The 24,563-nt window shown below is 38.8% G+C and overlaps 1 protein-coding gene across 2 annotated transcripts in view; it reads left to right on the forward strand.

Moving 5' to 3' along the window:
* Positions 1 to 24,563, forward strand: part of PRMT3 (protein arginine methyltransferase 3) — a 105,037-nt gene that overhangs the window by 42,635 nt on the left and 37,839 nt on the right. For both annotated transcript variants that reach the window (XM_059709144.1, XM_059709143.1), the window contains 3 exons: positions 6,977 to 7,055; positions 16,973 to 17,160; positions 20,614 to 20,700. In XM_059709144.1, the coding sequence (XP_059565127.1) occupies positions 6,977 to 7,055; positions 16,973 to 17,160; positions 20,614 to 20,700 (354 nt within the window). The remainder of the gene's footprint in view (positions 1 to 6,976; positions 7,056 to 16,972; positions 17,161 to 20,613; positions 20,701 to 24,563) is intronic.

Consider the following 24,563-nt stretch of genomic DNA (forward strand, 5'->3'; position numbering starts at 1 on the left):
ACTGGGGAAATCACTAAAAATCTTTGCAATTCAGGTGTTCAATATCTAAGGCTATTATAAATATAATAGTGAAATAAAAAGAGGTAACTTTACAACCTTATAAAATCTTCTGAGATCAGACAAGATCAGACACATCCTGTAAAATTTTAAGTTTTGTACATTTTTAGCTAATAGCACTGTAGATGGGAGAAAATGCTTATCTAATTACTTCTTTGGATATCTCTGGAGCAGTGGTTCTCCATGGAGGGAGGCTGTCCAGTTTTCCGCTTCTGTGGTTATTTGAGCAGTAGAAATGTCTGGAAACATCTTAGGTTACAATGGGGGAAGGAAAGGGTAGCAACAGGAGGAGAGTACTGCTGGCCTCTAGCAGGTAAAGCCAGGGATGCTGCTAAACATCTTACAATGTACAGAACAGTCCCCACAATAACGTATTATGTGGCCCCAAATGTCAATAGTGCCAGGATTGAGAAACCCTGCTTTAAAGATCTAATTTCTATGCATTGTTAATAACAGCCTCCAATTTAGATGATATTATAAAGGCCACCTAACCTAATCTTGGGCGTCAAAGAACACTTTCCTTGAAAGGTGAAATCATGATAGTATTTTTTGTCACATGGATATGCAGTTGAATTGATGTTCTGCATTAATTTTGTAAAACACCTGTTAGATTCTTATGGCTACCTTAAACATTAAAATTTAATAAGTTACCTTCAGTATGCTGTTCCTGTTTTGTCCTATCAGTTGGGTTATGCATTTACCAAGAGCTTATTGCATTGTTTACCTGCTTATTTATGTAAAATCAGCTAATACTAACATAGATATTGAACAGGATTGTAAAAAATGTTGAATAAAATAATCAGTAAAACAAATTCTGAAAAAGTAGGTGTGGGAGGGTGAGAGTTATTAAATTCAGGGACTCTTCACTTGGCAAATGGCCTCAAATTCTTTTTCTATTATTTTTTTACTTTTTATCTAATTTATTGGGGTGACATTGGTTAATAAGTCTTTTTCTATTTTAAAATAACCCAAACTGGAAATTATTTACAATTCATTTTGAGTGAGGTTTATTATGCAAGGAAGATGGTGAGGATTCTAAACAGTCGATCCATGCTCAGAGGGTACTGTTAAACAAATTTGCATTTATATATTTTTACTTAAAGTATACTGTTTTCCACTAACAAATGACTAGTAGTCCTAATTAAATTGGATAAAATTCAATCTACAGTAAATCTTATAGAATTTATAATAGTATTGGAAAAAATGTTACCGAATATTGATTATACTTCAGAAACATACTAAGAATTAGGAATTAGATTTTGTAGGCTTGTTTATTTATTGGAAGTAATCTTTTATTTTTATCTTTAAGTTGAGATTATTGACTATTTGTTACTAAACTTTCTACAGATTCACTCTTCATTGTACCTGTGCTTCTCCCTTGCCTCGCTCTTTTAAATAGTTAATTCTACCTAAGGGTATAACAGTAATTCAGTTATTTGAATGGGAAAAAATTAAGACAACAAAAGAAACTTATTCTGAAGATATCACAAGTTTCGTTTATTACGAGAAGATATGAACTGGGAAATAAGGTTCTCATTTTAATGACTAATGTTAATGTTTTTAGCTCAGATTTAATCAATGTATTCCTTTTTTAGTAATTAATTTTTTTAAGTGTAAATGCAAATTTTAATTTTGAAAAGTAAATGTCAGTTTGGACAGAAGAATGCCCCATGAGCATTATGAGAGAAAATACCAGCTATAATTCTCTTCCAGATGGCACCCCTACAGGTGAAGCAGCAGCCTGTGAAATTACAGTCTTGAGCAGGGCATTTGGAACAAAGCCTTCTGGTATCAGTAATGAATGACTTGGTCAGAACCAAGGACAATTCCCAGGAAATTAAAGGCTATACTGTCACGGAGGGAGCCTATAGTAAAATGAAGTTTAGCAAAGTGGAAAGTTGAGAGAAAGGACAATAACCATTAACAATATTATATGAATCTTCTCATCTGTTAATATTTTTAACTAGGCATATTAATTTAGCTCACAAATATATATTGATTCTACATATATTCTGGTACTTCAATTGATTTTCCTAAATTGATAATTTTTACAATAAAATGGTGGTAATAGTTGCCAACTAAACTATCAATTTGAAATACTATGAATCATACATCTACTGTAAATTCAATTCTTGTTTAATATGCTCTATGGGAAATTTTTTATTTCAGAACATTTGAATACTTAATTATAACTAGTACAATGCAAATACTAAATCTCATTTTCAATCCAGCAAATCAATTTAAGAAGCAACATAAAATAATGATTCAGAACTTGGCCTGTGTTTTTACACCACAGTTCACATCTTGGCTCATTCAGCTGTTTCCATGATTATGAGCTGTTTTTTAAGTCCTCTTATTTTAAGTTGTAATTTAACATTTTTAAGCTTTGTTTTCTTATCAGTTAAATGGAAATAATAATGTGCTTTAGGGAAGAATTAAATAAGATGATTCATATAAAGACATTTAACACAATGAACTTTAACAGTCATCACCACTATTATTTGAAATTTTTAATTTTAGAAAGCAAAACACATACTTTCTAGAGGAAAGTATTATGTTTTTTGTTTGTTTTTAAAATATTTTTTTATTGATTTCAGAGAGGAAGGGAGAGGGAGAGGGAGAGAGAAATAGAAATATCAATGATGAGAGAGCATCATTAATCAGCTGCCTCCTGCACACCCCCTACTGGGGAACAAGCCCGCAACCTGGCATGTGCCCTGACCAGGAATTGAATTGTGACCTCCTGGTTCATAGGTCAATGCTCAACCACTGACCAACACCCACCAGACAAAAGTTTGTTGTTTTGTTTTTTTTTTAAAGATTTCTATTGATTTCAGGGAAGAAGAGTGGGGGGGAGAGAGAGAGAGAGAAACATCAACGATGAGAGAGAATCATTGATCGGCTGCCTCCTGTATGCCCCACACTGGGGGTTGTGCCCACAACCCGGGCATGTGCCCTGACCGGGAATTGAACAGCGACCTCCTGGTTCATAGGTTGACGCTCAACCACTAGCCATGCCGACCAGGCAGTATTTTTTAATAATACACCAGTGAAGAGCAAAAATGATAAAAAAATGGGAAAAGACTTGCTGTGTCCTTCTATATAGCTTAGTCTAGTTCTACCTTCTAGTAGTTGACTCCCATATAGTGACTTCCACCAAATTAAAGAGCTCTGTGATATGGTCTGTGTGTTAACTCTGTTCCAGGCACTGTGCTGAATGCTTTCTTTACATATATCAGGAAGAGCATTTGATCATTTACTTTCATAAATTCTCTGACCCTATTGTGTTGGCTGATTCTAAAAAATGAGAAGCAAAGACATGGCATTTATGAGAAGGTATTTTTAGTGCCAGGGATGATGATTCCTTTCTTTTGTTTATTTGCAGTCTATCTCACTATTGAGTTTAGCAGCATTGGGAATTGAATCTTAAGGCCACTGTTTTGTAAGAGATGCTAAAAATTGTCCAGTGTTATTTTTCCATCAACATGACTTAAAATAAGTTACTTAACCTCTCTAGTACTGATTTCTCTCATCTGAAAATTAGGTTGTTTTAAATAGTTAGAACTTTAGAAACCATCTCTAATATTATCTTATCAGGATTCTAATCTTAGCTAAGGTAATCATGAAGGGGTAAGTAGGAAAATGCCTATTGGTTTTTATTTTATTAAATGAAAGCAAATGGATGGGAAAGTCTTAAGCTATAAATACCAGTTCAGAGTATTAAGTAAAATTGATTTTTTAGCCCAGGGGAGGGGAAAAATCCCTGGATTATCTTTTTAAGAAGAATCTTGGAATTGTCTCTAATGTGTCCAATTGATCAAGTTGTTTTGATAGGGTTTTTAAATTTTTATTAATTTTAAATAATTTTTTAGCAGATGCATCTATAGATATATATATATATTACTACATATTTTGGTGTGTATATACATACACATAGTCTTGGCTGATGTGAAAAAAGAAGTGACACAGAAAATGTGTTCTGATTAACTCCTGGGGAAAAAGGAATTTTACTTCTTACTCTGGATTGTAATATAAGACTCTTCACTAAATAAATGTTAATACATCAATCTGGACAGTCTGGTAAACCTTTATTCTCTAATATTAAACATAATTTCAGAATTCTGATTAGCCTTTACAAATATGTTTTTTACATAGCTCTTAATTTTTTTCATCTGGGCTAGTAAAATTTATTGTTCTAAACCTTTTACATGTATGAACATTTTAATCTTCACAACAACTATATGAAATACAATGTCATTGTCACTGTCACTTTACAGATGAAGAAACTGAGGCATAATGATGTTAACTTAGCCAATAGAAAAGGGGGCTCATCTGGGATTAAATCCAGGAATCCATCCTCTCAACCACTATACCATTGGTATTGACCATAATATCAATTTAAAATACAGTGTAATTTAATCTCTGATGAATGGCTAATAGTATCTTTATCTTAAATGCGATAAAGGAACGTGTTGCTAGAAGGATGTACTTTAACCTGTTGATTAAAGACTTTTTTTTTGGTTTGTAGTACATGAAAGTAAGATGGTATTTGAGCATATGGAAGCAAAATACTTAGATTTAGCTAACTGCTTTGAAAGAGTAATACCTGAAACAGTTTTGACACAGTGCCAAATCAGTAAGAGTTTTTAATACCCCCTTCCAAAAATGATTGGCATATAATGAGTACTTAATTTGTGCCAAAATGTGAATTTATTTTATTTTTTCTTTAAACCTTCAGCACTCTTACAAATAGGAACCATTTTTTTTTCCAGCCTATTAACATGTTTTATCAGCTGATCTTTTCCTCATAGGGCCAATGGATGCCTCTTCTTTTGTTGTTTTGTTGTTGTTGTTATAAATCCTTACCTCAGGATGTGTTTTTTTCCCCCCCCCATTGATTTCTAGAAAGAATGGAAGGGAGGGAAGGAGGGAGGGAGGGAGGGAGGGAGGGAGGGGGAGAGAGAGAGAGAGAGAGAGAGAGAGAGAGAGAGAGAGAGAGAGAGAGAGAGAAACATTGACAGGAGAGATACATGGATTGGTTGCCTCCCCAGGTACCCCAGTAAGGGAACCTGCAACTAAGGTAATATGTTCTTGACTGGAATCGAACCCACAACCCTTTGATCTGAAGGCTGACTAACCACTGAGCAAAAATCGCCAGGGTGATGCCTCCTCTTTTAATAATTTCTTAGCATAAATTATTATTCACCTTAGTCAGTTGATGAAAGCTTATTTATTAGCATTTGTGTGCATAGATCTGCATGTCATGTCAGATTGATAAAGATTTATTTGAATTCCAAAAATCTCTTATGCTTTGAATACACAAATGATGTTAAAGGGGAACTAACTTGTAAGAGTTAGACATATTACTGAAGAAATCTATCTAGAGAAAGACTTTCCACCAAATCCTTAATTTTCCTAATGTAAATAGATTGGTAAAAGCTTTGTTGCAAAATCTTTCTTTTGTAGGCAATTATTTTCTTATCAATGAATTAGTGTGTTGGGGGTAAATGCCAAAGTAGAGTTGCCAGCGGCAATTTAATTAGCTTCCTTCGTAAGTGATTCAAGCATGAGAGCTGTGTTTTCTGTAATTTAAATGTGCTGTTAATCTCTTGGGAAGATTATCCATTCGGATTTGCATTTTATTGTTCTAGAGAAACCATTAAAAAAACTTTATTGTTGTTAAAGGCAGTTGTATTTATCCTGTCAAACAGTTATTTGTACACAAAGCAAATGAGTGAGAACAGTTTTTGAGTTAGAATGCTAACATCAGGGTAAAATTCATATTGGTACACCCTAACCAATAGATATAGTATGTGCTAAGCTCTGCACCGAGCACTTAATTTTCCTTGCTTATCAGGGCTGTTGGCGGATGGGCCCCTAGAAGGAGAAAGACTAACTGAAACTGGCATTAACCTCTCACTTATGATTACTTTGTCATTTACTTAATAAACCGTAGCATACTGTTAGAATGCACTGTGCTTGTGATACCAGTAGGGACAAGTTATCTTTTCTTTTGACCTATGATTTTTCTATCTTGGCAGAGGATTCATTACTGTTCTCTAAAATCTGGAGTGTATTGGGGCTGTGTTTCAAACAACACTAGCTGTGCAAGGTGTTGATAGTTGTTAAATAGAAAAAAAGAGGTGTCTAGTCAAAGAGTGGTTAAAATATGTTCCTCAGTGCTCTTTACCTTAACACTTCTTAGAACTCTTATTGTGCCAATGTGCACTATGAACCCCTAGCATCTGGTCTTTCTCAAATCTCTTGTATTAAAGCCAACTCTCCCCGCCCCACCCCCTTTTTTTTAACCAAAGAGAAAGTCACTGGGGCATGAAACTGTTTGGAAAATGATGTTCTAGACCAGGATAGATCAACCAGGATATATCATCTGGGGCCAAATAGTTCTTTGTTATGGGGGCTTTTCTGTGCATTATAGGATGCTCATCAGCATCCTTGGCTATCTCTACCAGATGCCAGTAGCATCTCTCTACCCCATCCCCATTTGTGACAATCAAAATGTGTCCAGACGTCCCCTGAGAGCAAAATCTTAAGAACCACTCTAGATTAATTTTGCAATATTCTGGAGAGTTACAGGTGTTGTCAACAATTTCCATCTGAAACATTTCTTTAATGAGAAAGAAACAACAGTCTAGAAAGTAGAAGCTCAGATAAAAAAAGGTTCAGTAGATTCTACCGTAATAAATTTTCTGGATTCACTCTATACCCTGGCCTGGTTTTCTAACAATTATTATGTAGAGAACTTACTACAAAAAATAATTTCAAACTTTGCAGAATATTTTGTGGCATAGACAAAGTATATATATTTTTATTGAAAGAGTAGGCAGATATTTAAACTAATCTTTCTGTAAGGATATTACACATTTCCAAACTCAATTTTTTTTTTTTCTGTTTTCTGCAGGGTTATTTTCTTCTTTTCGAATCTATGTTAGATTCTGTTCTTTATGCAAAGAACAAATACTTGACAAAAGGAGGATCAGGTAAGTATAAAATTCTAGTTTTAACAACCTATTTTAGTCTGACAGAACCAAAAGAACCTTTAGATTTCAAATAAACTATGCGTGACTGAGAAAGTTCCCAATAGAGATTAAAGATGTTTCCATTAGATGAAGGTATAAGACATTCGTTCAGTATACTGTTGATAGTAGAATCTACACTAATAAAAGAGAAAAATGGTAATTGGCGTACGACGATACCCTTTTCATTGGCTAATCAGGGCTATCTATATGCAAATTAACTGCCAACAAGATGGCGGTTAATTTGCATATGTAGGCACAATGCAGGGAGGCGAAAGGGAAAGCAGGAAGAAGCCCCCTGCCACTGACAGTGATCGGAAACCCAGCCATGATCGGAGAATCAGGCGCCTTTTCCTCCCTGGCCAGTGATAGCAGGAAGTAGGGGTGGAGCCAGCGATGGGAGCTGGGCACGGTCGAAGCTGGCAGTCCCGGGAGCTAGGGGTCCCTTGCCTGGGCCTAAAGCGGAGCCCACGATCACAGGGCCGCTGCAGCTGCGGGTCCCCGCTGCCCGAGCCGGATGCCTAGGCCAGAGGCGTTAGGCCTGGGCAGGGGCAGAGCCTGCAACCGCGGGGAGCTGGGGGTCCCCTGCCCAGGCCTGACACCTCTGCCGGAGGCCTCAGGCCTGGTCAAGGGGCCGATCCGGTGATTGGTGATCGGAGGGTGATGAGGGTCAACTCCTCTGGCTGAGGCATCTGGCCTGGGCAAGGGGCCGATCCTGCGATTGGAGGGTGATGGGGGTCAATGCCTGAGGGCTCCCAGTATGTGAGAGGGGGCAGGCTGGGCTGAGGGACACTCCCCCCCCCACACACACACACCCAGTGCACGAATTTCGTGCACCGGGCCCCTAGTATTATATAAGACTAAAGGTCCGGTGTACGAAATTCGTGCACGTGGGTGGGGTGTCCTCAGCCCGGCCTGTCTGGGACCCTTCCAATCTGGGACCCTTCGGAGGATGTCCGACTGCTGGTTTAGGCCCGATCCACAGTCAGACATCCCTCTTGCAATCTGGAACCTCTGGCTCCTAACCGCTCACCTGCCTGCCTGCCTGATCACCCCCCAACTGCCTCTGCCTGCTGGCCTGATCACCCCTAACTTGCTCCTCCACCAGCCGGATCGCCCCTAACCGCCTGTGCCTTGGCCCCCAGCCTAAGCCATAGTCTGGCCTCCCTCTGCGGGAGGTGACCTGGTGGATCAGAGAAAGGCGCTGCCCCCATGAGCCCACTGCTGCTGCCACTGCCTGCCTGAGCCTGGGCCCACGCAGCCTCCGTGGCTGCCTGAGCTTTGGCCCTTGCAGCTGCTGCGGCTTTGTCCGGAAGGATGTCCAGAAGGTTGTCTGGGAAGATGTTCGCCTAATTAGCATATTACCCTTTTATTAGTATAGATATGCAGGACTCAAAGTTAATGATATTCTCAAGAACACTTTTTTGTAAAAACATTAAGGACTAGATTTTGAAGTTCTTTGATTTTCAAGTCAAAATGTCACAAAGTTTTTTATTTTTAATCTTTATGACATTTAGTTTTCTTTTTTCCAAAAGAATATTGCATTCTAGATTGGAGATGGTTCACTTTAATGGCAGATTTTCCATGACTTCACTAAATATATAAACCTGGTTTCTGTGTGATTTAGTGAGAAAATTTAAATAGTGACTGGTTTCTACTAAGTTGTTAAAACATAACATACCCAATCAGTATTTTTAAATGAACCCCAATATATTTGGAAGGCTTTCTTTTTATTAACTTTTAATCATGTTAACTCTGCTTACTCAGAGTGAGATTAGGTTTTTACAGACCTTCTGCTGGGTAGAATTGTATACAAACAAAATGTTCTCTTTCAGGGCAGAGACTATGTTTTGCTCATCTTTGACTCTTCAGTGAGCTCCATAGCTACTGCAGCATAGGTAGTACATCATACATGTTTACTGAATTGAATCATTAAAACTGAATTGAATAGCATCGGTCTCCCTTCATTCATCTCTCCCTGCACCTTCTCTTCCTCAAAGCTTCAGGATCAACAAATGGTATCCATGATCAGAGTACAAGTGCTAGAAGTATATATACAAATAGATGAAAAGGAGATATTTGGAAGTAGTGACATAAAGCACTGGACCATATTATGCCTCTTGCTGATCTGTGGTCTATGAAATTACTTTGGTAGTAAGGGTATAATAGAAATCAATAAGGCCAAAACATAAACAGATAAAATTCTCCAGTATAGTAGAGTCCTTTTTTTTTTAATAACATTTAAATGGATTGCCTTTCTTTTTTCAAAATGCTCTCATCACTATATTTTTTGCAACCATTTTAAGATATGTCCCTGGTCTCTGACATGAACCTGGCTAGAATTTTTAGATATATTTTACTCTGCAACTTATTAGCTATATCATTCTATAAATGCAGTGGCTTTTAAAAAAAAATGAGAACCACACTTAATGACTAAAAATTAATAATATTACCATTTGTTGATTGTCTATACAAGCTACCAAATTATATACTCTACCTTTACTTATGTTATTACATGTAAACCTCACAACAGCTCTTTGAGGTTTTAGAAACAAATGTGACCTGGATGACACATATTAAGTGGTCAGGCCTTGATTTTTTTTTTCTAAATCTCAGATTTGCTGGATCTTTCTTTTCACTATTCATTATTTCCTTACTAAAAGTGTATTTTATTGAATCTGATTTTTGCCTTGAATTGTTCTAGGGAAGATTCAGAAAACTATTTCCATACCTCCCTCGGTGATACTCATTGATCTTACTGAAGGAGTGACAGCAACTTAATGTACTTAAATTGAATTGTTGATGAAATTCATTAAGAACTTAGAGCATGTGAATAATGAGGTTGTAGTTGAAGTAGTGGCAGAGCTTTTCCCCAGCATCAGAGGGTTACTAGTAAAATGGAGGCTCATAAGTCTAGCTCTTTCTATATTTTTTTATGACTAATATTAGCACTAAGATAATCTGGAGGTATACTGAAAAGAGGTCAGCGTTATCTGCCTAAGCAGTGCTGTTGAATGTTATTTGTTAACACAATCAAGAGAAAAGAAGAAGTCAGAAGTGAGTAACATGAAGTGGTTTTGCCTATTTTGTGCATTTGAATATGCCTTGATGAATATCACCAAATCAACTAGACGCACATTCTGCTATTGCAAAATAGAGTTTTCTGTTACGTTTTCCTAATGGAAAGATTTACTAAGCAATTAGCAGTGCAAAGAATTTGGAAAGATGATTGAATTATGAGAGAAGGAGAATATTGAAGACCCATATATGCATGAAGGGACCATGGCTTACTTTTATATTAGGGTTCACTTTATTCACATATATATAATGGCATAGAGTAAATAAAACCTTTATAAAAACATAGTCAGCCAATAACTTGAGTATTCATTGAGTAGAAATAATTCATTTTTTTAATTCATAAAGCTGGTAGTAGTTTTTTGAGATCACAATTGCTTCATAGAAAATTTAGGGGCCCATTAAAGGAGACATCTTCCACATTACTAGGAAAGAAAGTCATTTTCACTGCCTTTCATTACAAGCAAAATGAAAGAATTGGAGATTAATAAAATTTCAGGGCAAAATGAAGAAAATGGAAATGTTCAGCTTTACTCGGCCTGAGTTAAGAAAAAAATGAGATGGACAAAAAGAAATACTAAAAGGAAAGCAATTAAGCAGAAATTAGAGAGGAGTACATAAACTGTACTGCTCAGTTTTCCAGCAGCAAGAACAGCATATTTGCAAATCTGGAATTTATAAGAGGCCTAGGAATCTCCAATTCCATACACACACACATAGTCAGAACTAAGCTCAAAGTTTTAATGGAGTCCTTCAGAATATATACCTTCTTTGAATTATAACCATTGAGATTATAAAGTTGAGGACAATGTCCAATACAACATAAAATTACTAAAATAGCCATTTCCTAACTCACTGATATTCCTAACTCACTGTTTTCTAATATTGACAGACCAACACAATCTCTATGGACTTTTTGTTAAAAATGTATGTTCAAGCCCCACATCAGAGCCTTTTGAACCCAAAACTAGTGGAACAGCCCAGTTTGAGGAATTTATTTACAATGTTTGTTTCCCTTTGCATAAATAGGGTTCTTGTTGGAAGAAATAGAACTCTACCCTGGCTATTCAACAGAAAAGGAACTTATTAAGACAATAGGGTAGATTAAAAGTTTGCCTGAGAAGGAGAAAACCAGGCTGTAAGTTTATACAGTTAGGAACGATGCTTAAAGTTATCTCATACTACTGATTTAGAAGTGATACCACTTCTAATGCTGAGGACTAGCTGACACATTGCAATGCTGATCTCGCTAACAGTAGGCCTGCGGCCTCTGAAAGGTAGACAGAGCTTTAGGTGCATGTCATTAGTGGGGCCTAGCTTCTGTGTACATGCCTCACCCGCAAGGGAGTGAGGGAAAGCAAGTTTCTGTCATTTTTCAGCTTCTGTAGAGGGAAGCAGGCCCTGTCTCATAACAGGGAATTTCACAAGTAATTCAGAAGGGGGCAGCAAAATAGAGTAAAGATTTATACCATTCTCTGATAGATCTGTGCCTCTCAAAGGTTTTACACAAAGGTTTTACATTGTACTAGTAATTTGATTGGAAGCCTGATCTGCACTAATAAAAAATGGCCTCTTATAAATTCCAGATTTGCAAATATGCTGTTCTTGCTGCTGGAAAACTGAGCAGTACAGTTTATGTACTCCTCTCTAATTTCTGCTTAATTGCTTTCCTTTTAGTATTTCTTTTTGTCCATCTCATTTTTTTCTTAACTCAGGCCGAGTAAAGCTGAACATTTCCATTTTCTTCATTTTGCCCTGAAATTTTATTAATCTCCAATTCTTCTCAACCGTTTTCTCCTCTTCCTCTTTCAATAAGTGTCCTTAGGAAAATGGGGTTCCTGTTTCTCTGTTTTCCTTCGGAAAAACATAAATGTGGCATAATGGAAAGCACATAGATTTTGCAGATAGATCGTAAATTGAATCCCTGGTTTGTCAATTAACTAGTTATCTAGTTAGCTAATTAAACCAGTAATTTGAGCAGGTTAGTTTATTTTTGTGAACTTCAGTTTCCTTATCTTTAAAAAAATCTGTAATCCACCTTTATAGAATCAGTCAAAAGTCTAAATGGCTTGATATAACATAGTTACTCAATAAATGTCAATTTCCCTCCTGAGTTACAGCTGGTAAACGAGATTAGTGTTAGGTTTTTACCTTATAAGAGTGGGAAATGAATTTAAGCAATCATGGTATTAACACCTGCATTTTACATAGCACTTGACTTTTGCATAACTTATGTCTGTGTGCCATCAGCTAGTGGCAGTGGTTCATAGTGCTTTGAGGTTTCCTTTAGTGTTTCCAGAACTCGCTGTCTGCTTCCTCATCATCAGATCTGCTTTGCTCAGATTTATTATTTTGTTTTCTTCCAGTGATATTGCAGTAATATTAACTTCTACGTTTTTTTAGTACATAATTTTTCAGTACATTTTAGCCTAGCTAAGTTTTAGTGGCTTAGTCACTATTATAAATTAATGATGGGAAAATGTTTCTAATTTCCAAATAAGTCTTAAGTGTTTTAAGATACCCTTATTATGTAAATTGGAAATCAGTTTTTAGGCTTGTTCAACTCCCAAAATATTTACTGACTTAGTGACTTAGAACTACATTTTTTCTTCTGCCTATCAATAATTTTATAATTGACTGTTATTTCAATCAAATATTTCTCTACTAGAGGCCCGGTGCATGGATTCGTGTACCGGTGGGGTCCCTCAGCCTGGCCTGTGCTCTCTCACAATCTGGGACCCCTTGGGGGATGTTGGAGAGCCGGTTTTGGCGCAATCCCCCCAGGCCAGGCTGAGGAACCCCCACTGGTGCACAAATTCATACACTGGGCTGGTTTCAAGCCAATCTTTGCAGGCCAGGCCGAGGGACCCCACCAGTGCACAAATCCATGCACCGGGCCTCTAGTATGCATATATGATCTTTGGTTAATCTCTTCCGCCATCTCCCCTCCCCCTTTCCCTTTGAGATTCATCAGTCTGTTTCATGTTTCCATGCCTGTGCATTGAACATCTGCCCCTTCGTAGTCAGTGCACATCAGAGCTACCAGATGTTCGGCTGGTCGGATGATCGCTTAGGCTTTTATACATAGGTATTGTAAAAAGGACAGTTTATTTTTATTTTTATCTTCTTTAGTTCTAAACTTTTTACTCTCTTGTTCTATACAAGTAATGATGCTAGTGTTTACTAGAATTGTTTCTTTATGCAGCTCAGTCTTACCCTTTAGTGTCCAAAAGTTTGTGAGGCATTTCTAAGGGATAAAGGCTTTCCCACCTTTATCTATTCACAATGTGAGCTGTTCTAGTGACAAATGAATTCTGGGCAATGAATCGAGAAGGACACAGATGTCAAAGCTGTGAATTTATAAATGGTCTGTTAAGAGGGTGCTTTTGTCCAATCAGCGCTTTGTTAATTTCACCTACAAGGAGGAATAATTATTCAATTATGCTTCTATCTGACAAAAATCAAATGACAGATGTATCAGAATGTGAAGGTAAAGGGTTAGTCATGATTCGGGCAGGTGGCCCAACATTTTAGCCAGCTGTGAGGAGGTGGATATAGAAACAAACACACCTATAACACTGATTACAAGTCCTTTATGAATACTCATAGAACTTAGTAACTAAAAGATAATTTCATTTCTAAACTCTAACAGATATAAAAACTATATTTCTGTACTTTTGTGAAATGTGATTAGCTTGAAATATGATTAGCTCACCACTAGAAAAAGTAAAATCATATTCCTCTTTATTTCTTTATTATCAACATATTTTCAAAGCTTTTAAAATTACTTTTAGTGAGATACCATTTTTTCCTTATGAAAAACTTATCCTTAATTCTTAGTAGAAATAATTATTAGTAAACTAGAGACCCGGTGCACAAAATTCGTGCACAGGCAGGGTCCCTAGGCCTGGCTGGCAATCGGGACTGATCTGTGGGGCAACTGGCAGGATGATTGGGGGACCCCCACTGGCACCCACCTTGGCTGGCCGGGCACCACCCACTTGCTGGCCCTGCCCGCCACCGCCAGTCACCTCCCTCTGCGGGGCGACAGGCAGGGCGATCAGGGGGTCCCCCGCTGGCACCCGTCTTGGCTGGCCTGGGGCCTGCAGGCTGGGGGCAGCTCCTGCATTGAGTGTCTTCCCCCTGGTGGTCAGTGCACGCCATAGCAACCAATCATTCCACCTGTCGTTACACCATTCAGTCAATTTGCATGTTAGGCTTTTATTATATTAGTATAGGATCATACTGCTTAATAGATACAAAGCCAGAAGTTAGCATACTTCTTCTACCAAAGGGCAGATAGTAAATATTTTCAGCTTTATAGGCCACACAGTTTCTCTCCCAACTACTCAGCTTTACCACAGTAACAGCCATAGACCATGGCAGTGTTTCAGTTAAACTTATTTATAAAAACAGGCAGTGAGCTGAATTGACCCATGGCCTGTCATTTGCCAACTCCTGATAAAGAGATGATATTTTTTAAATTTCACTAAGATTTAAAATAATATTCTAAAATAGAAGAACTCTATGAACCATGTTAAGTGATGTGAATATTTGTGCACTCCAGAGGATATTCATTTCCCATAGACTGCAGTGTGAGTGGCACTCTCTGAAGTAGTACAATATGGTGGCCCTGATACCTCCCTCATCCATTTCTCTATATCAGAGATATCTATACCTGCCTGCTGCTTGTTTTTGTAGATAATGTTTTATTGGAACATTAGCCATGCTCATTTATTTATGTACTAGAGGCCCAATGCACAAAAATTCATGCACTGGGGGGTAGGTGTCCCTCAGCCTTGCCTGTACCCTCTCACAGTCCAGGAATCCTCAGGGGATGTCTCCCTCTGCAGGAGGCCGCTGGGTGGGCCCCCGATCGCCTCTTTGCCACCGCTGGTCACCCCTCCCCCCCACATTGCCATTCCCTACCTCTGCCTGCTGGCATGTGCCTTGGCTGGCCTGGCGCTGCCTGATTGCCGGCCCCACCCCCCGCCAACTGGTCATTCTGCTGTTCAGTCGATTTGCATATTACACTTTCATTATATAGGATTGTCTGTGACAGCATAATGTAGGAAAGCTTCTCCTATTGTCATGCTGAGTCCCAGAAAGAATGCATAAAGAAGTTTCCAAATATCTAAAGTTGCTTCAGAATTCTGTTTCTTCAGTGTTTCTTATCTTAAAGGTCTGGTGTAAGAAACTAAACATACTTTCATGTAGCTGATATTTTTGCTCGGTTAGCATTTTCAATAACAAATCAGTTACTTGGAAGAATTTGTATCCAAAATTTAAGCGCAGGCAAGAGGCTTACCAAGTCTGTAGAGGAGAGTAGAAGTATCTGAATTTACATGGAAGTAGACTAGCCCAGCTCTCATATCTGCCTGACAGGCCTCTGTAAGGAGGACTGGAGAAACTTCTTATCAGTGGCATAGCACCAAGTATTTATTCTTGGAGTCTCACATGTCAGGTGTGGAAGAAGCAATTGCTTTAATGCCAGCAGATCTTATCATGGGCTTTATTTGGAAGATAATTTAGTGCTGTTGTCACTGAATAGTAAAATTCCTAAGGCTATGGATAGAAACAAAGTTTGTGGGAAAGAAAAAGTTATTTCTCTACTGCTTAAGTCTGAAGGCTAAGTGATGGTCATAAAATTACTTCTTTTGTGCATTTCTTTGGTACATATGTACTTGCTTTCAATTTGTTGTTATAGGAAAATGTGATTTATATTTTAATTTATGATAATGTGATAATTCATGTTGATACATTTGAAGGACAAAGTTCATTTTTTATTAATAAAAATAAATCAGTATTATTTAAAAATTTTTGTTATAAAGATTTATGCTTGTTATCAGAGGAGAGTTTCTTCCTGAATCATTCTCTTCCCTTAATGCTCTTAACACTTGGTTTTCCTCTTACTCCTGTGACCCCAGGTTCTTAGCCATTTTTTTTCAATATCCTTTTCTTCTACACATCTCTTAAATTGTTACTCATCATGTATTCTCCTTAGGAACCTCATGAGCTCCCATAACTTAATTTTCATTTATATGCTCATGTTCCCAAATTTATATCTTGAGCCCAGATTCTCTTTTGAATTTCAGACCTATATTCAGCTGCTTGGTGGATATTTTTACCCGTTTGTGTCATAAGCATTAAACTCTCATATTTCTCTTGAATCTGCCTTATTTATTCCATATTATAATAGTTAGTACCACATTCTGCCCAGTTATAAAGCTAAAAACTGTCATCCTTGACTCTTTCCTATTCCTCACCTCCATAGCCAGCCAGTCTTAAAGTACTATGAATTCGACCTCCTAAATATTCCTTGAATATATCCCCTCAGTGATATGAAGTGGTCTTCTACACAACTATAATATTCCATCACATGAATTTTTAAGATATTATCTTTTTAAATGATTTGTCCCTCTCTGCATGTTTCAAAGCTATATATAAAGATCTAGTACCTTTTAAAAGTCATCATACTGTAAGTTTAATATTAATAAATATGTTCATTTCAGGATTACCTAATTATGCCATCCTCTTTTAATTATTTTAATAGCAACCCATTGGTGAAATCCTTATTTTAATCTTACCATCACAATAATGGAAATCTTTTTTTTTTTTTTTAAGGGAGCTACACGATGGGACTTGGTTATTTTCCATGAGCTATACCTTCATAAATCTCCCACTGTTAGTAATCAATTGCTAGTGAGCCATACTGATGGATTTGATACTTATATTTAGCCTTTTAAAATTCTGTTTTGTAATAAAGGGGGATAATGCTAAATTGTTGGGTATTTTATTTCTTGCAGTCTACCCTGATATTTGCACTATCAGCCTTGTGGCAGTAAGTGATGTGAATAAACATGCTGATAGAATTGCTTTTTGGGATGATGTCTATGGCTTCAACATGTCCTGCATGAAGAAAGCAGTTATTCCAGAAGCTGTTGTGGAAATTTTAGATCCAAAGACTCTTATTTCAGACGCTTATAGTATTAAGGTAGGTGTTTTACCAATTTTATTTTCTCTAATAGTATTGCCACATTTCTTAGTTTTCACTTCTGAGATTAGTATTTGAAATTAATGTTGATTTTATATGTGAGATTTCAAACAGTAATTATTCTTCCTATTTTAATCAGTCTAAAACAACTTAAAGTCATACTATGTACCAGTTGACTATATCATTTCTTTGAAATCACTTCTCTTGATATATTGAAGTTCCTTATACTCTAGGGGTTGAGTGATTTACTTTTGACTTAGTGAAGGTAAAAAGTCCTGTCCTGCTATATAGTCATTTCTGCTTCATCACCACCTCCTGGCTTTATTCTAGCTTCCCTTTAATAGCCAGATAATTCGTTCATATTATATATTCCACACAATTTAGCTTGTCCTACTCAGACTTCTTCTACCCCTTGCAGAGTAAGTACAGTGAATTTGTCCACTGAACTAAACTATGTTCAGAATGTTCAGTTAATTTCTTTAGTGTTTTAATATCTTATTTTTCACCTTGTAAATATCCAGTTTTATGAATTTTGCTATGTCAAACTTACATGGGTTGAATAATAACATATTGCCTTTCTTACAACTCCTTAATTTGTTTGTTTCAATTAGATAAATATAGATTGTTTAGTGTTTGGTTCAAACATTGTTTCCTTTTTTTACTCACACTATTACTTTCATAACATCAAAAATTGTTTTCTACACAAAGAAGATATTCAGTAAATGTTTATCAATTCTCTTAGATGGATAAAGTATTTAAAATTAGCATAGAATAATAAACATGTAAAGTTTTTCAGTAAGAGCAAGCTTATTAAAATTGCATTCAGCTTTTAAGAAAAAAATACAGTCTGGTTCATGATTATAGGACTGTTTAGTGCTCTAATACTGATAGTAAGGGTTTTATTTGGATACTTTGGCTCAGGGTAGGAGTGTACAGTTATAGCCAACTCAGCCCTAAGGCTGAGCAGAAGGAAGAGGATTACGTGGGGGGAGGGAAGGGCTAATTTCTCACCCTAGTGATCTCTTTGCTTAGTGCCAAAAAATGCTATGAATAAATAGCGGAAATACAGAATTTAGGACTGAAAGATGAAGGTGTTTAAAAAGTATACCCTTTCTCTTTTTTTAAACATTAATCAGTTTTTTATTTGTTTAAGTAAATACAGTTCATTCTGTGCTCCCACGCCCCCTACAAATAAAAGGCAACCACTTTGCAACTTTCAAATTTTCTAAAACTATCTAAAATAGAGTAATGGTTCAGGTATATAATCATATGAATTGTGTCTACAGTGTTATAATCTACTCATGTAAAGTCAATTGTTAATCTTAAAACATACTCTGGTCACACTACTATAACTGATTCCATCTACTCTCCATGATAAATGGAAAAGGACTTGAACCAGGGCAGATTGGGAAAATGAGAATATTTGACTTTTTTTTTAGTTGAATCTTCATAGTTGGTTTGTTAATATCTAACAAACTTATCTTCAGTTGCCATTACAAAATGAATTCTAAATCACTCTGTTCTTTTCATTAGTACTAGAGGCCCAGTGCATGAATTCGTGCACCAGTGGGGTCCCTTGGCCTGGCCTGCAGGATCTGTCCAAAACCAGCTGACATCTCCTGAGGGGTCCTGGATTGTGAGAGGGTGCAGGCCAGGCCGAGAGACCCCACCGGTACATGATCAAGGCCAGGGAGGTTATGCAGGAGGTTGGCCAGCCGGGAAGGGACCATGGGAGGGCTCCAGGGTGTGTCCGGCCCATCTCGCATAGTCCCAATCGGCCAGACCGCAGCAGCAAGCTAACCTACGGGTCACAGCATCTGCCCACCGGTGGTCAGTGCACATCATAGTGAGCGGTTGAGTGACCTTAGCATTATCATTAGCATATTATGCTTTGATTCGTTGACTGGACAACCGGACACTTAGCATATTAGGTTTTTATTATATACTAGAGGCCTGGTGCTTGAATTCATGCACCAGTGGGGTCCCTCGGCCTGGCCTTTGGGATCAGGATGAAACTGGCTCTTCGACATCCCCTGAGGGGTCCCGGATTGCAAGAGGGCGCAGGCCAGGCCGAGGGACCCCACCGGTGCACAATTGGGGCCGGGGAGGGATGCGGGAGGTTGGCCAGCCGGGGAGGGACTGAGGGAGGGCTCCAGGGCATGTCCGGCCCGTCTCACTCAGTCCCGATCGGCCGGACAGAAGCAGCAAGCTAACCTACCAGTTGGAGTGTCTGCCCCCTGGAGGTCAGTGCACGTCATAGTGAGCTGTTGAGCGGCCTTAGCATATCATTAGCATATTACACTTTGATTGGTAAAACAGACGACCGGACACTTAGCATATTAGGCTTTTATTATATAGGACTAGAGACCCAGTGCATGAATTCGTGCGTTGGTGGGGTCTAGCCGGCCCAGACCCGATCTGCCCCAATTGGGGCCGGGCCTGTTGGGAGGAGGAGATGGCAAGAGGTTGGCCGGCCAGCCCGCCCCAATTGGCCTGATCAGGGCTGGGTTGGCTTGGGGGAGGAGCCGTGGGTGATTGGCTGGTGGGCCCTGCCCCAGATTGGGGTACAGGGGGCCGATCAGGGGTCAGCAGCCAGGGGAGGGGCTGTGGGAGGTTGGCCGGCCAGCCCCACCCGGATTGGTGTGTGGGGGGGGGCGATTGGGGGTGGAGCTGGCTGGGGGGGGGGCTGTGGGCGGTGGGCCAACCAGGCCACCCACCCCTGAATGGGGTGGGGGGGTCGATCAGGGGCCAGCGGCCTGGGGGAGGGGCCATGGGTGATTGGCTGGCTGGCCCTGCCCCTGACCAGAGTGGGGGGGCCAATCAGGGGTGGGGCCGGCTGGCGGGAGGAGCTACGGGCCAATAGGGGTGGTGGGGGCCCATCGGAGGTGGGGCAGGCTGGGAGGAGGAGCTGCAGGAGATTGGCTGGTTGGCCCCACCCCCTGATCAGCAGGTTCACTGGCTGCAGTGGGCGTCATAGTAACCAGTCATTCTGGTTGTTATGGTGTTCTTGTTGTTGGCTTTTTATATAGAGAGAGGATATGTTTTTAAGTTGGCATTCCCTATAAGAAATGACTGTTGTCACACAATTTCTAGCAAATGTATTCCACTAGTGGTATACACAATTTTAATTGGAAACATTTTTTTATTTGAAAGTACTTTATTATGTTTTAGAAAAAACTTTACCACATCAGAGCCATGATTTGAGCCACTACACTATTCTTACAAGAAGTCCAAGTAAATAATACTAATTTGATTTTTTTTAAAAAAATGAACTAAGTCATAGTGCTAGTAACCCTTAAATTTGGAAACAATCCCAAAAGTGGGTTGTAAATGATTAAAGTTTTTGAAACATTAGTTTACTGTAATCTTTTTTGCACAAAAGGAAGTACTTATCTGTATTTTTGTTTTGTTTTTATTTTACTAAATTATTCTCTTCACTCTTTTAATGGGTAGCATATAGATTGCCATAAAACGTCTGTCTCAGATTTGGAGTTTTCTTCAGATTTTACCCTGAAAATCACAAAGACATCCTTGTGCACGGTAAGTTATGTCATTTGACTTTTGCGAATATAACTAGCAGTGTAGTTGATTGTCAAGCTAATAAATTAATTGCCACTCTTGTGATAAATGAAAAAGATTATTGCCTTTGACAGTCTATCTTTGCCTTGGTTAAGCTATTGAACAGATCTGTTTTAATAGGCCAGTAGACTTTTAAAAAGTTAGTTTAGTTCAGAAGAGAAAGTATTAGGAAATGATGTTTACATAATGATTTTTCTTAATAGATTATTCATTATTACCTACTAGAAGCCTGGTGCACGAAATTCATGCATGGGAGGGGGTGTCCTTCAGCCTGGCCTGCGCCCTCTTGCAATCTGGGCAGGACCCCTCGGGTAGGGTCCCTAGGCCTGGCTGGCGATCAGGGCCTATCGGGGCTTTTCTTCCCATGGCTGCTGGCATCGGGCCCCACCCCCACTGCTGCCACTGCTTGATTAATAACAACTGACCAATCCTGCATGGGATTCTTACATAGAAATTAGTTGTCATATCACCAGTATTATTAAATAATATTGTTTCAAATCTACTTTCAGTTACCTTCACAAATGTAAAACTGTAATGAATACTTTTAAGCACTGTGTTTGTTTTTAGTTATGTATGTTTTTGAAATTTATATAGACAGATGAGTTTATTGAGTTTCATTGGTATGTTCTTTATTTTCTGGATATTGGTCAGCGTTCTTAGTTTCAGACAACAGAGTCCAAATCAGCTTAGTTAAGCAGAAAGGGATTTATTTACTAAAAAGAATGAGATAATTTCCAGACATATTGGGAGAGCTAAAGGAAAAGAGTATATTTTAAATTTCTAAAAACAACTAGAACTACACCACAGCACTGGTCTGCTACCAAGCTACCAACTCTAATGCTCCTGACCCACTCAGTAAGTGGTAGCCACCACTGACAACCCCAGATGAATAAAACTCTACTACCTGTTCTTCTCCTACCAACTCGGGCTGTCTAGTTCCTCCTTACACACATCTTCATTTAGCACATCTGCTTGGTTGAACCTAGGTTGTGTTGTTCCCTGGCTATCAATATGTCTTGGAAAGTAGTTTTAGCTATAATAGTGTTGTGTTATAGATAGAGTACAAGAAGCTTTATGTTAAATGATTGCATTTATCTTTTGATGATCTTAGTTTTATTCTGAAAGAGTAAAATAGAAAGAAACAAAACAAAAAAATGAAGTGTGTTTAATCCAAAGATTATAAAAAATTTTATACTGAAGAATAATGTATCAAATAGGTACTTGCTGCATTTGTCCCTATACAATCAGAGTTCCATAAGTAAAAGAATCAGAAACAAAATTATCTTGTAGGTGTGAAGAACCTTTTATATTTACACTAGAGATTTGATGCACGAAATTTGTGCAAGGGCCTTGACCCCGGCCCCAGCCTGCCACCTCTGCAGCTGGGGGCCTCTGCTGCTGCGGCTTTGTCTGGAAGGAAGAACATCCGGTCTAATTAGCATATTATGCTTTTATTATTAGAGATTTTTATTTCTAACTTGCCTGAATGGTTTTAGTATAAAACTCTGGAAATGAATCAGGCCTAGAGTTTGGGAGGAGGTATCAGGAAGTGGGAGTAGATGTGTATTTGTCTGATTACTGCTGAGTAACTCACATTGAGAGGAATGTATAGTTTCAAACCATATTTATTGGGTGCATGCCAGGCACTGGCGATGTAAATTTTAGTAATTAACAGTCAGTGTTAACTCTTCTGAGATTATTCTGTGAAATAATTAGTCAATATAAATTGTTTTCCCATGGTGAAAATATCTCAGAGTCATTGACGCTTGAATATCAGGCAATGTGCTAATCACTTTAAAAGCATTATTTCATTTAGTCCTCATAATAACCATTTGAAGTGGGTACTATTATTACTCCCCATTTTATGGGTGAAGAAAAAATCACTGTAAAGTTTTACTTGAGAAATATCCTTACTCTTTCTGACCAAAAAAAAACCCCTTCTTAGTGGAATGTACAAACTTTTAAAGGAGCATAAAGAAATGTTATGAATGAGATTTTCTAGGTGTGGAAAAAACGAGGTTGGAAGTTCTATTTAAAACAGACTTGAAAAATTTTACTGTTGGCCAATAGTCTATCAGTTGTTGGAAGGGAAAGGGTACGGGAATATGTATGATCAAAATGTGTTCTTCCTCAGCGATAGGACTGACAGATTTATATGATAAAATAAGTCACATACCTTCTTTGTAGCAGAGAAAAGTAGACCTTGAATTTTTTTTTCTTTACACTTTCAGAGTAAGCTTATAGTTATTTGGTTAACCATCGACATTTTTTTTAGAAATTTCCTTTCCTTCCCAGCATAATTACTCTAATGTGAGCCTGACATGAATAAGAGTTTGTTGCCTAATGCTTTTAGTACATTTTCATTATTTGTGAGTCCCAACTATCCACCCATATCCACTCCAGCTATTTTTGGTGCCAACTCCTTACACTCTTCCTCTATGACTGTCTACAGCTAATTATTATGCAAACCTAATCTCTAAGCCTACTTTTGAATGATAGATTATTCCCTGGTTACTTGGGAATAATTCATAACAAAGGTATTAAAAAGGATGAGTGCCTAATTGGAACTTTCTCATAGTAGTTAGAAGAATTAGGGAAAATAAAAACAATGCCTGGTAAAAGTTGGAGGAAGTTACTTTGGGGAGGAAGAGGTGTGGTTTTTTTAGATGAAGTGAAGAAAGAAGTATCCAGATTTGTATTGCTAAGTACAAACCTTCAAATATACGAAATGTTTTTTTTCTTGTGCTTGAAACTTGAATGCGTAGCTTAAAAATAAGAAGGACAAAGTCTCAGAGTTGCTAAGGCCATTTTAGGTATATACATAACCATTTATTTCTTAATGAGATTCTAAAATTGTGGCTTAATTAAAATATTAGAGAAAATTGGATTTTTCAAATTAACAAGATCCTAAGAACACCCCCGTTGCATTTAATTTCAATAGCATGTGTGCTATAGACTGATAGTGTTTTTAGGCAACTTCCTTAAGCTTATTAGAATCTTTAATGATGTCCTTCCCCAACACAGACACAAAAACACACACACATACACCCACCAAAGAATAAATTTGATAGCATTCTTAATTTAATGCTGTACATTAACAAACTTTATGTTAACATGTGATATTTATATGTACACTAGGGGCCCGGTGCACGAAATTCGTGCACTGGGTGTGTGTGTGTGTGTGTTGGGGGGGTGTCCCTCAGTCCAGCCTGCCCCCTCTCACATACTGGGAGCCCTCAGGCGTTGACCCCCATCACCCTCCAATCGCAGGATCGGCCCCTTGCCCAGGCCTGACACCTCTGACAGAGGTGTCAAGCCTGGGCAGGGGACCCTCATTTCCCCCCATCACTGGTTCTGCCCCCAGCCCAGGCCTGATGCCTCTGGCCCAGGCATCAGGCCTGGGCAGGGGACCCCCAGACCCCTCCGATTGCTGGCTCTGCCCCTTGCCCAGGCCTGATGCCTCAGCCAGAGGCGTAGACCCCCATCACCCTTTGATCACCTGATCGGCCCCTTGCCCAGGCCTGACACCTCCGCCAGAGGTGTCAGGCTTGGACAGGGGACCCCCATCTCCCCCTGATCACTGGCTCTGGCCCCCACCCAGGCCTGAGGCCTCTGGCCCAGGAATCATGCCTGGGCAGGGGACCCCCAGCTCCCTCTGATCGCTTGCTCCACCCCCTGCCCAAGCCTGACGCCTCTGACCCAGGCTTCAGGCCTGGGCAAGGGGACCATCATATCCCCCCAATCCCCGGCTCCGCCCCCCGCCCAGGCCTGATGCCTTGGCCAGAGGAGTTGACCCTCATCACCCTCTGATCACCAATCACCGG

This window comes from Myotis daubentonii, chromosome 9, assembly GCF_963259705.1.
Source record: "Myotis daubentonii chromosome 9, mMyoDau2.1, whole genome shotgun sequence".
Lineage (NCBI taxonomy): Eukaryota > Metazoa > Chordata > Mammalia > Chiroptera > Vespertilionidae > Myotis > Myotis daubentonii.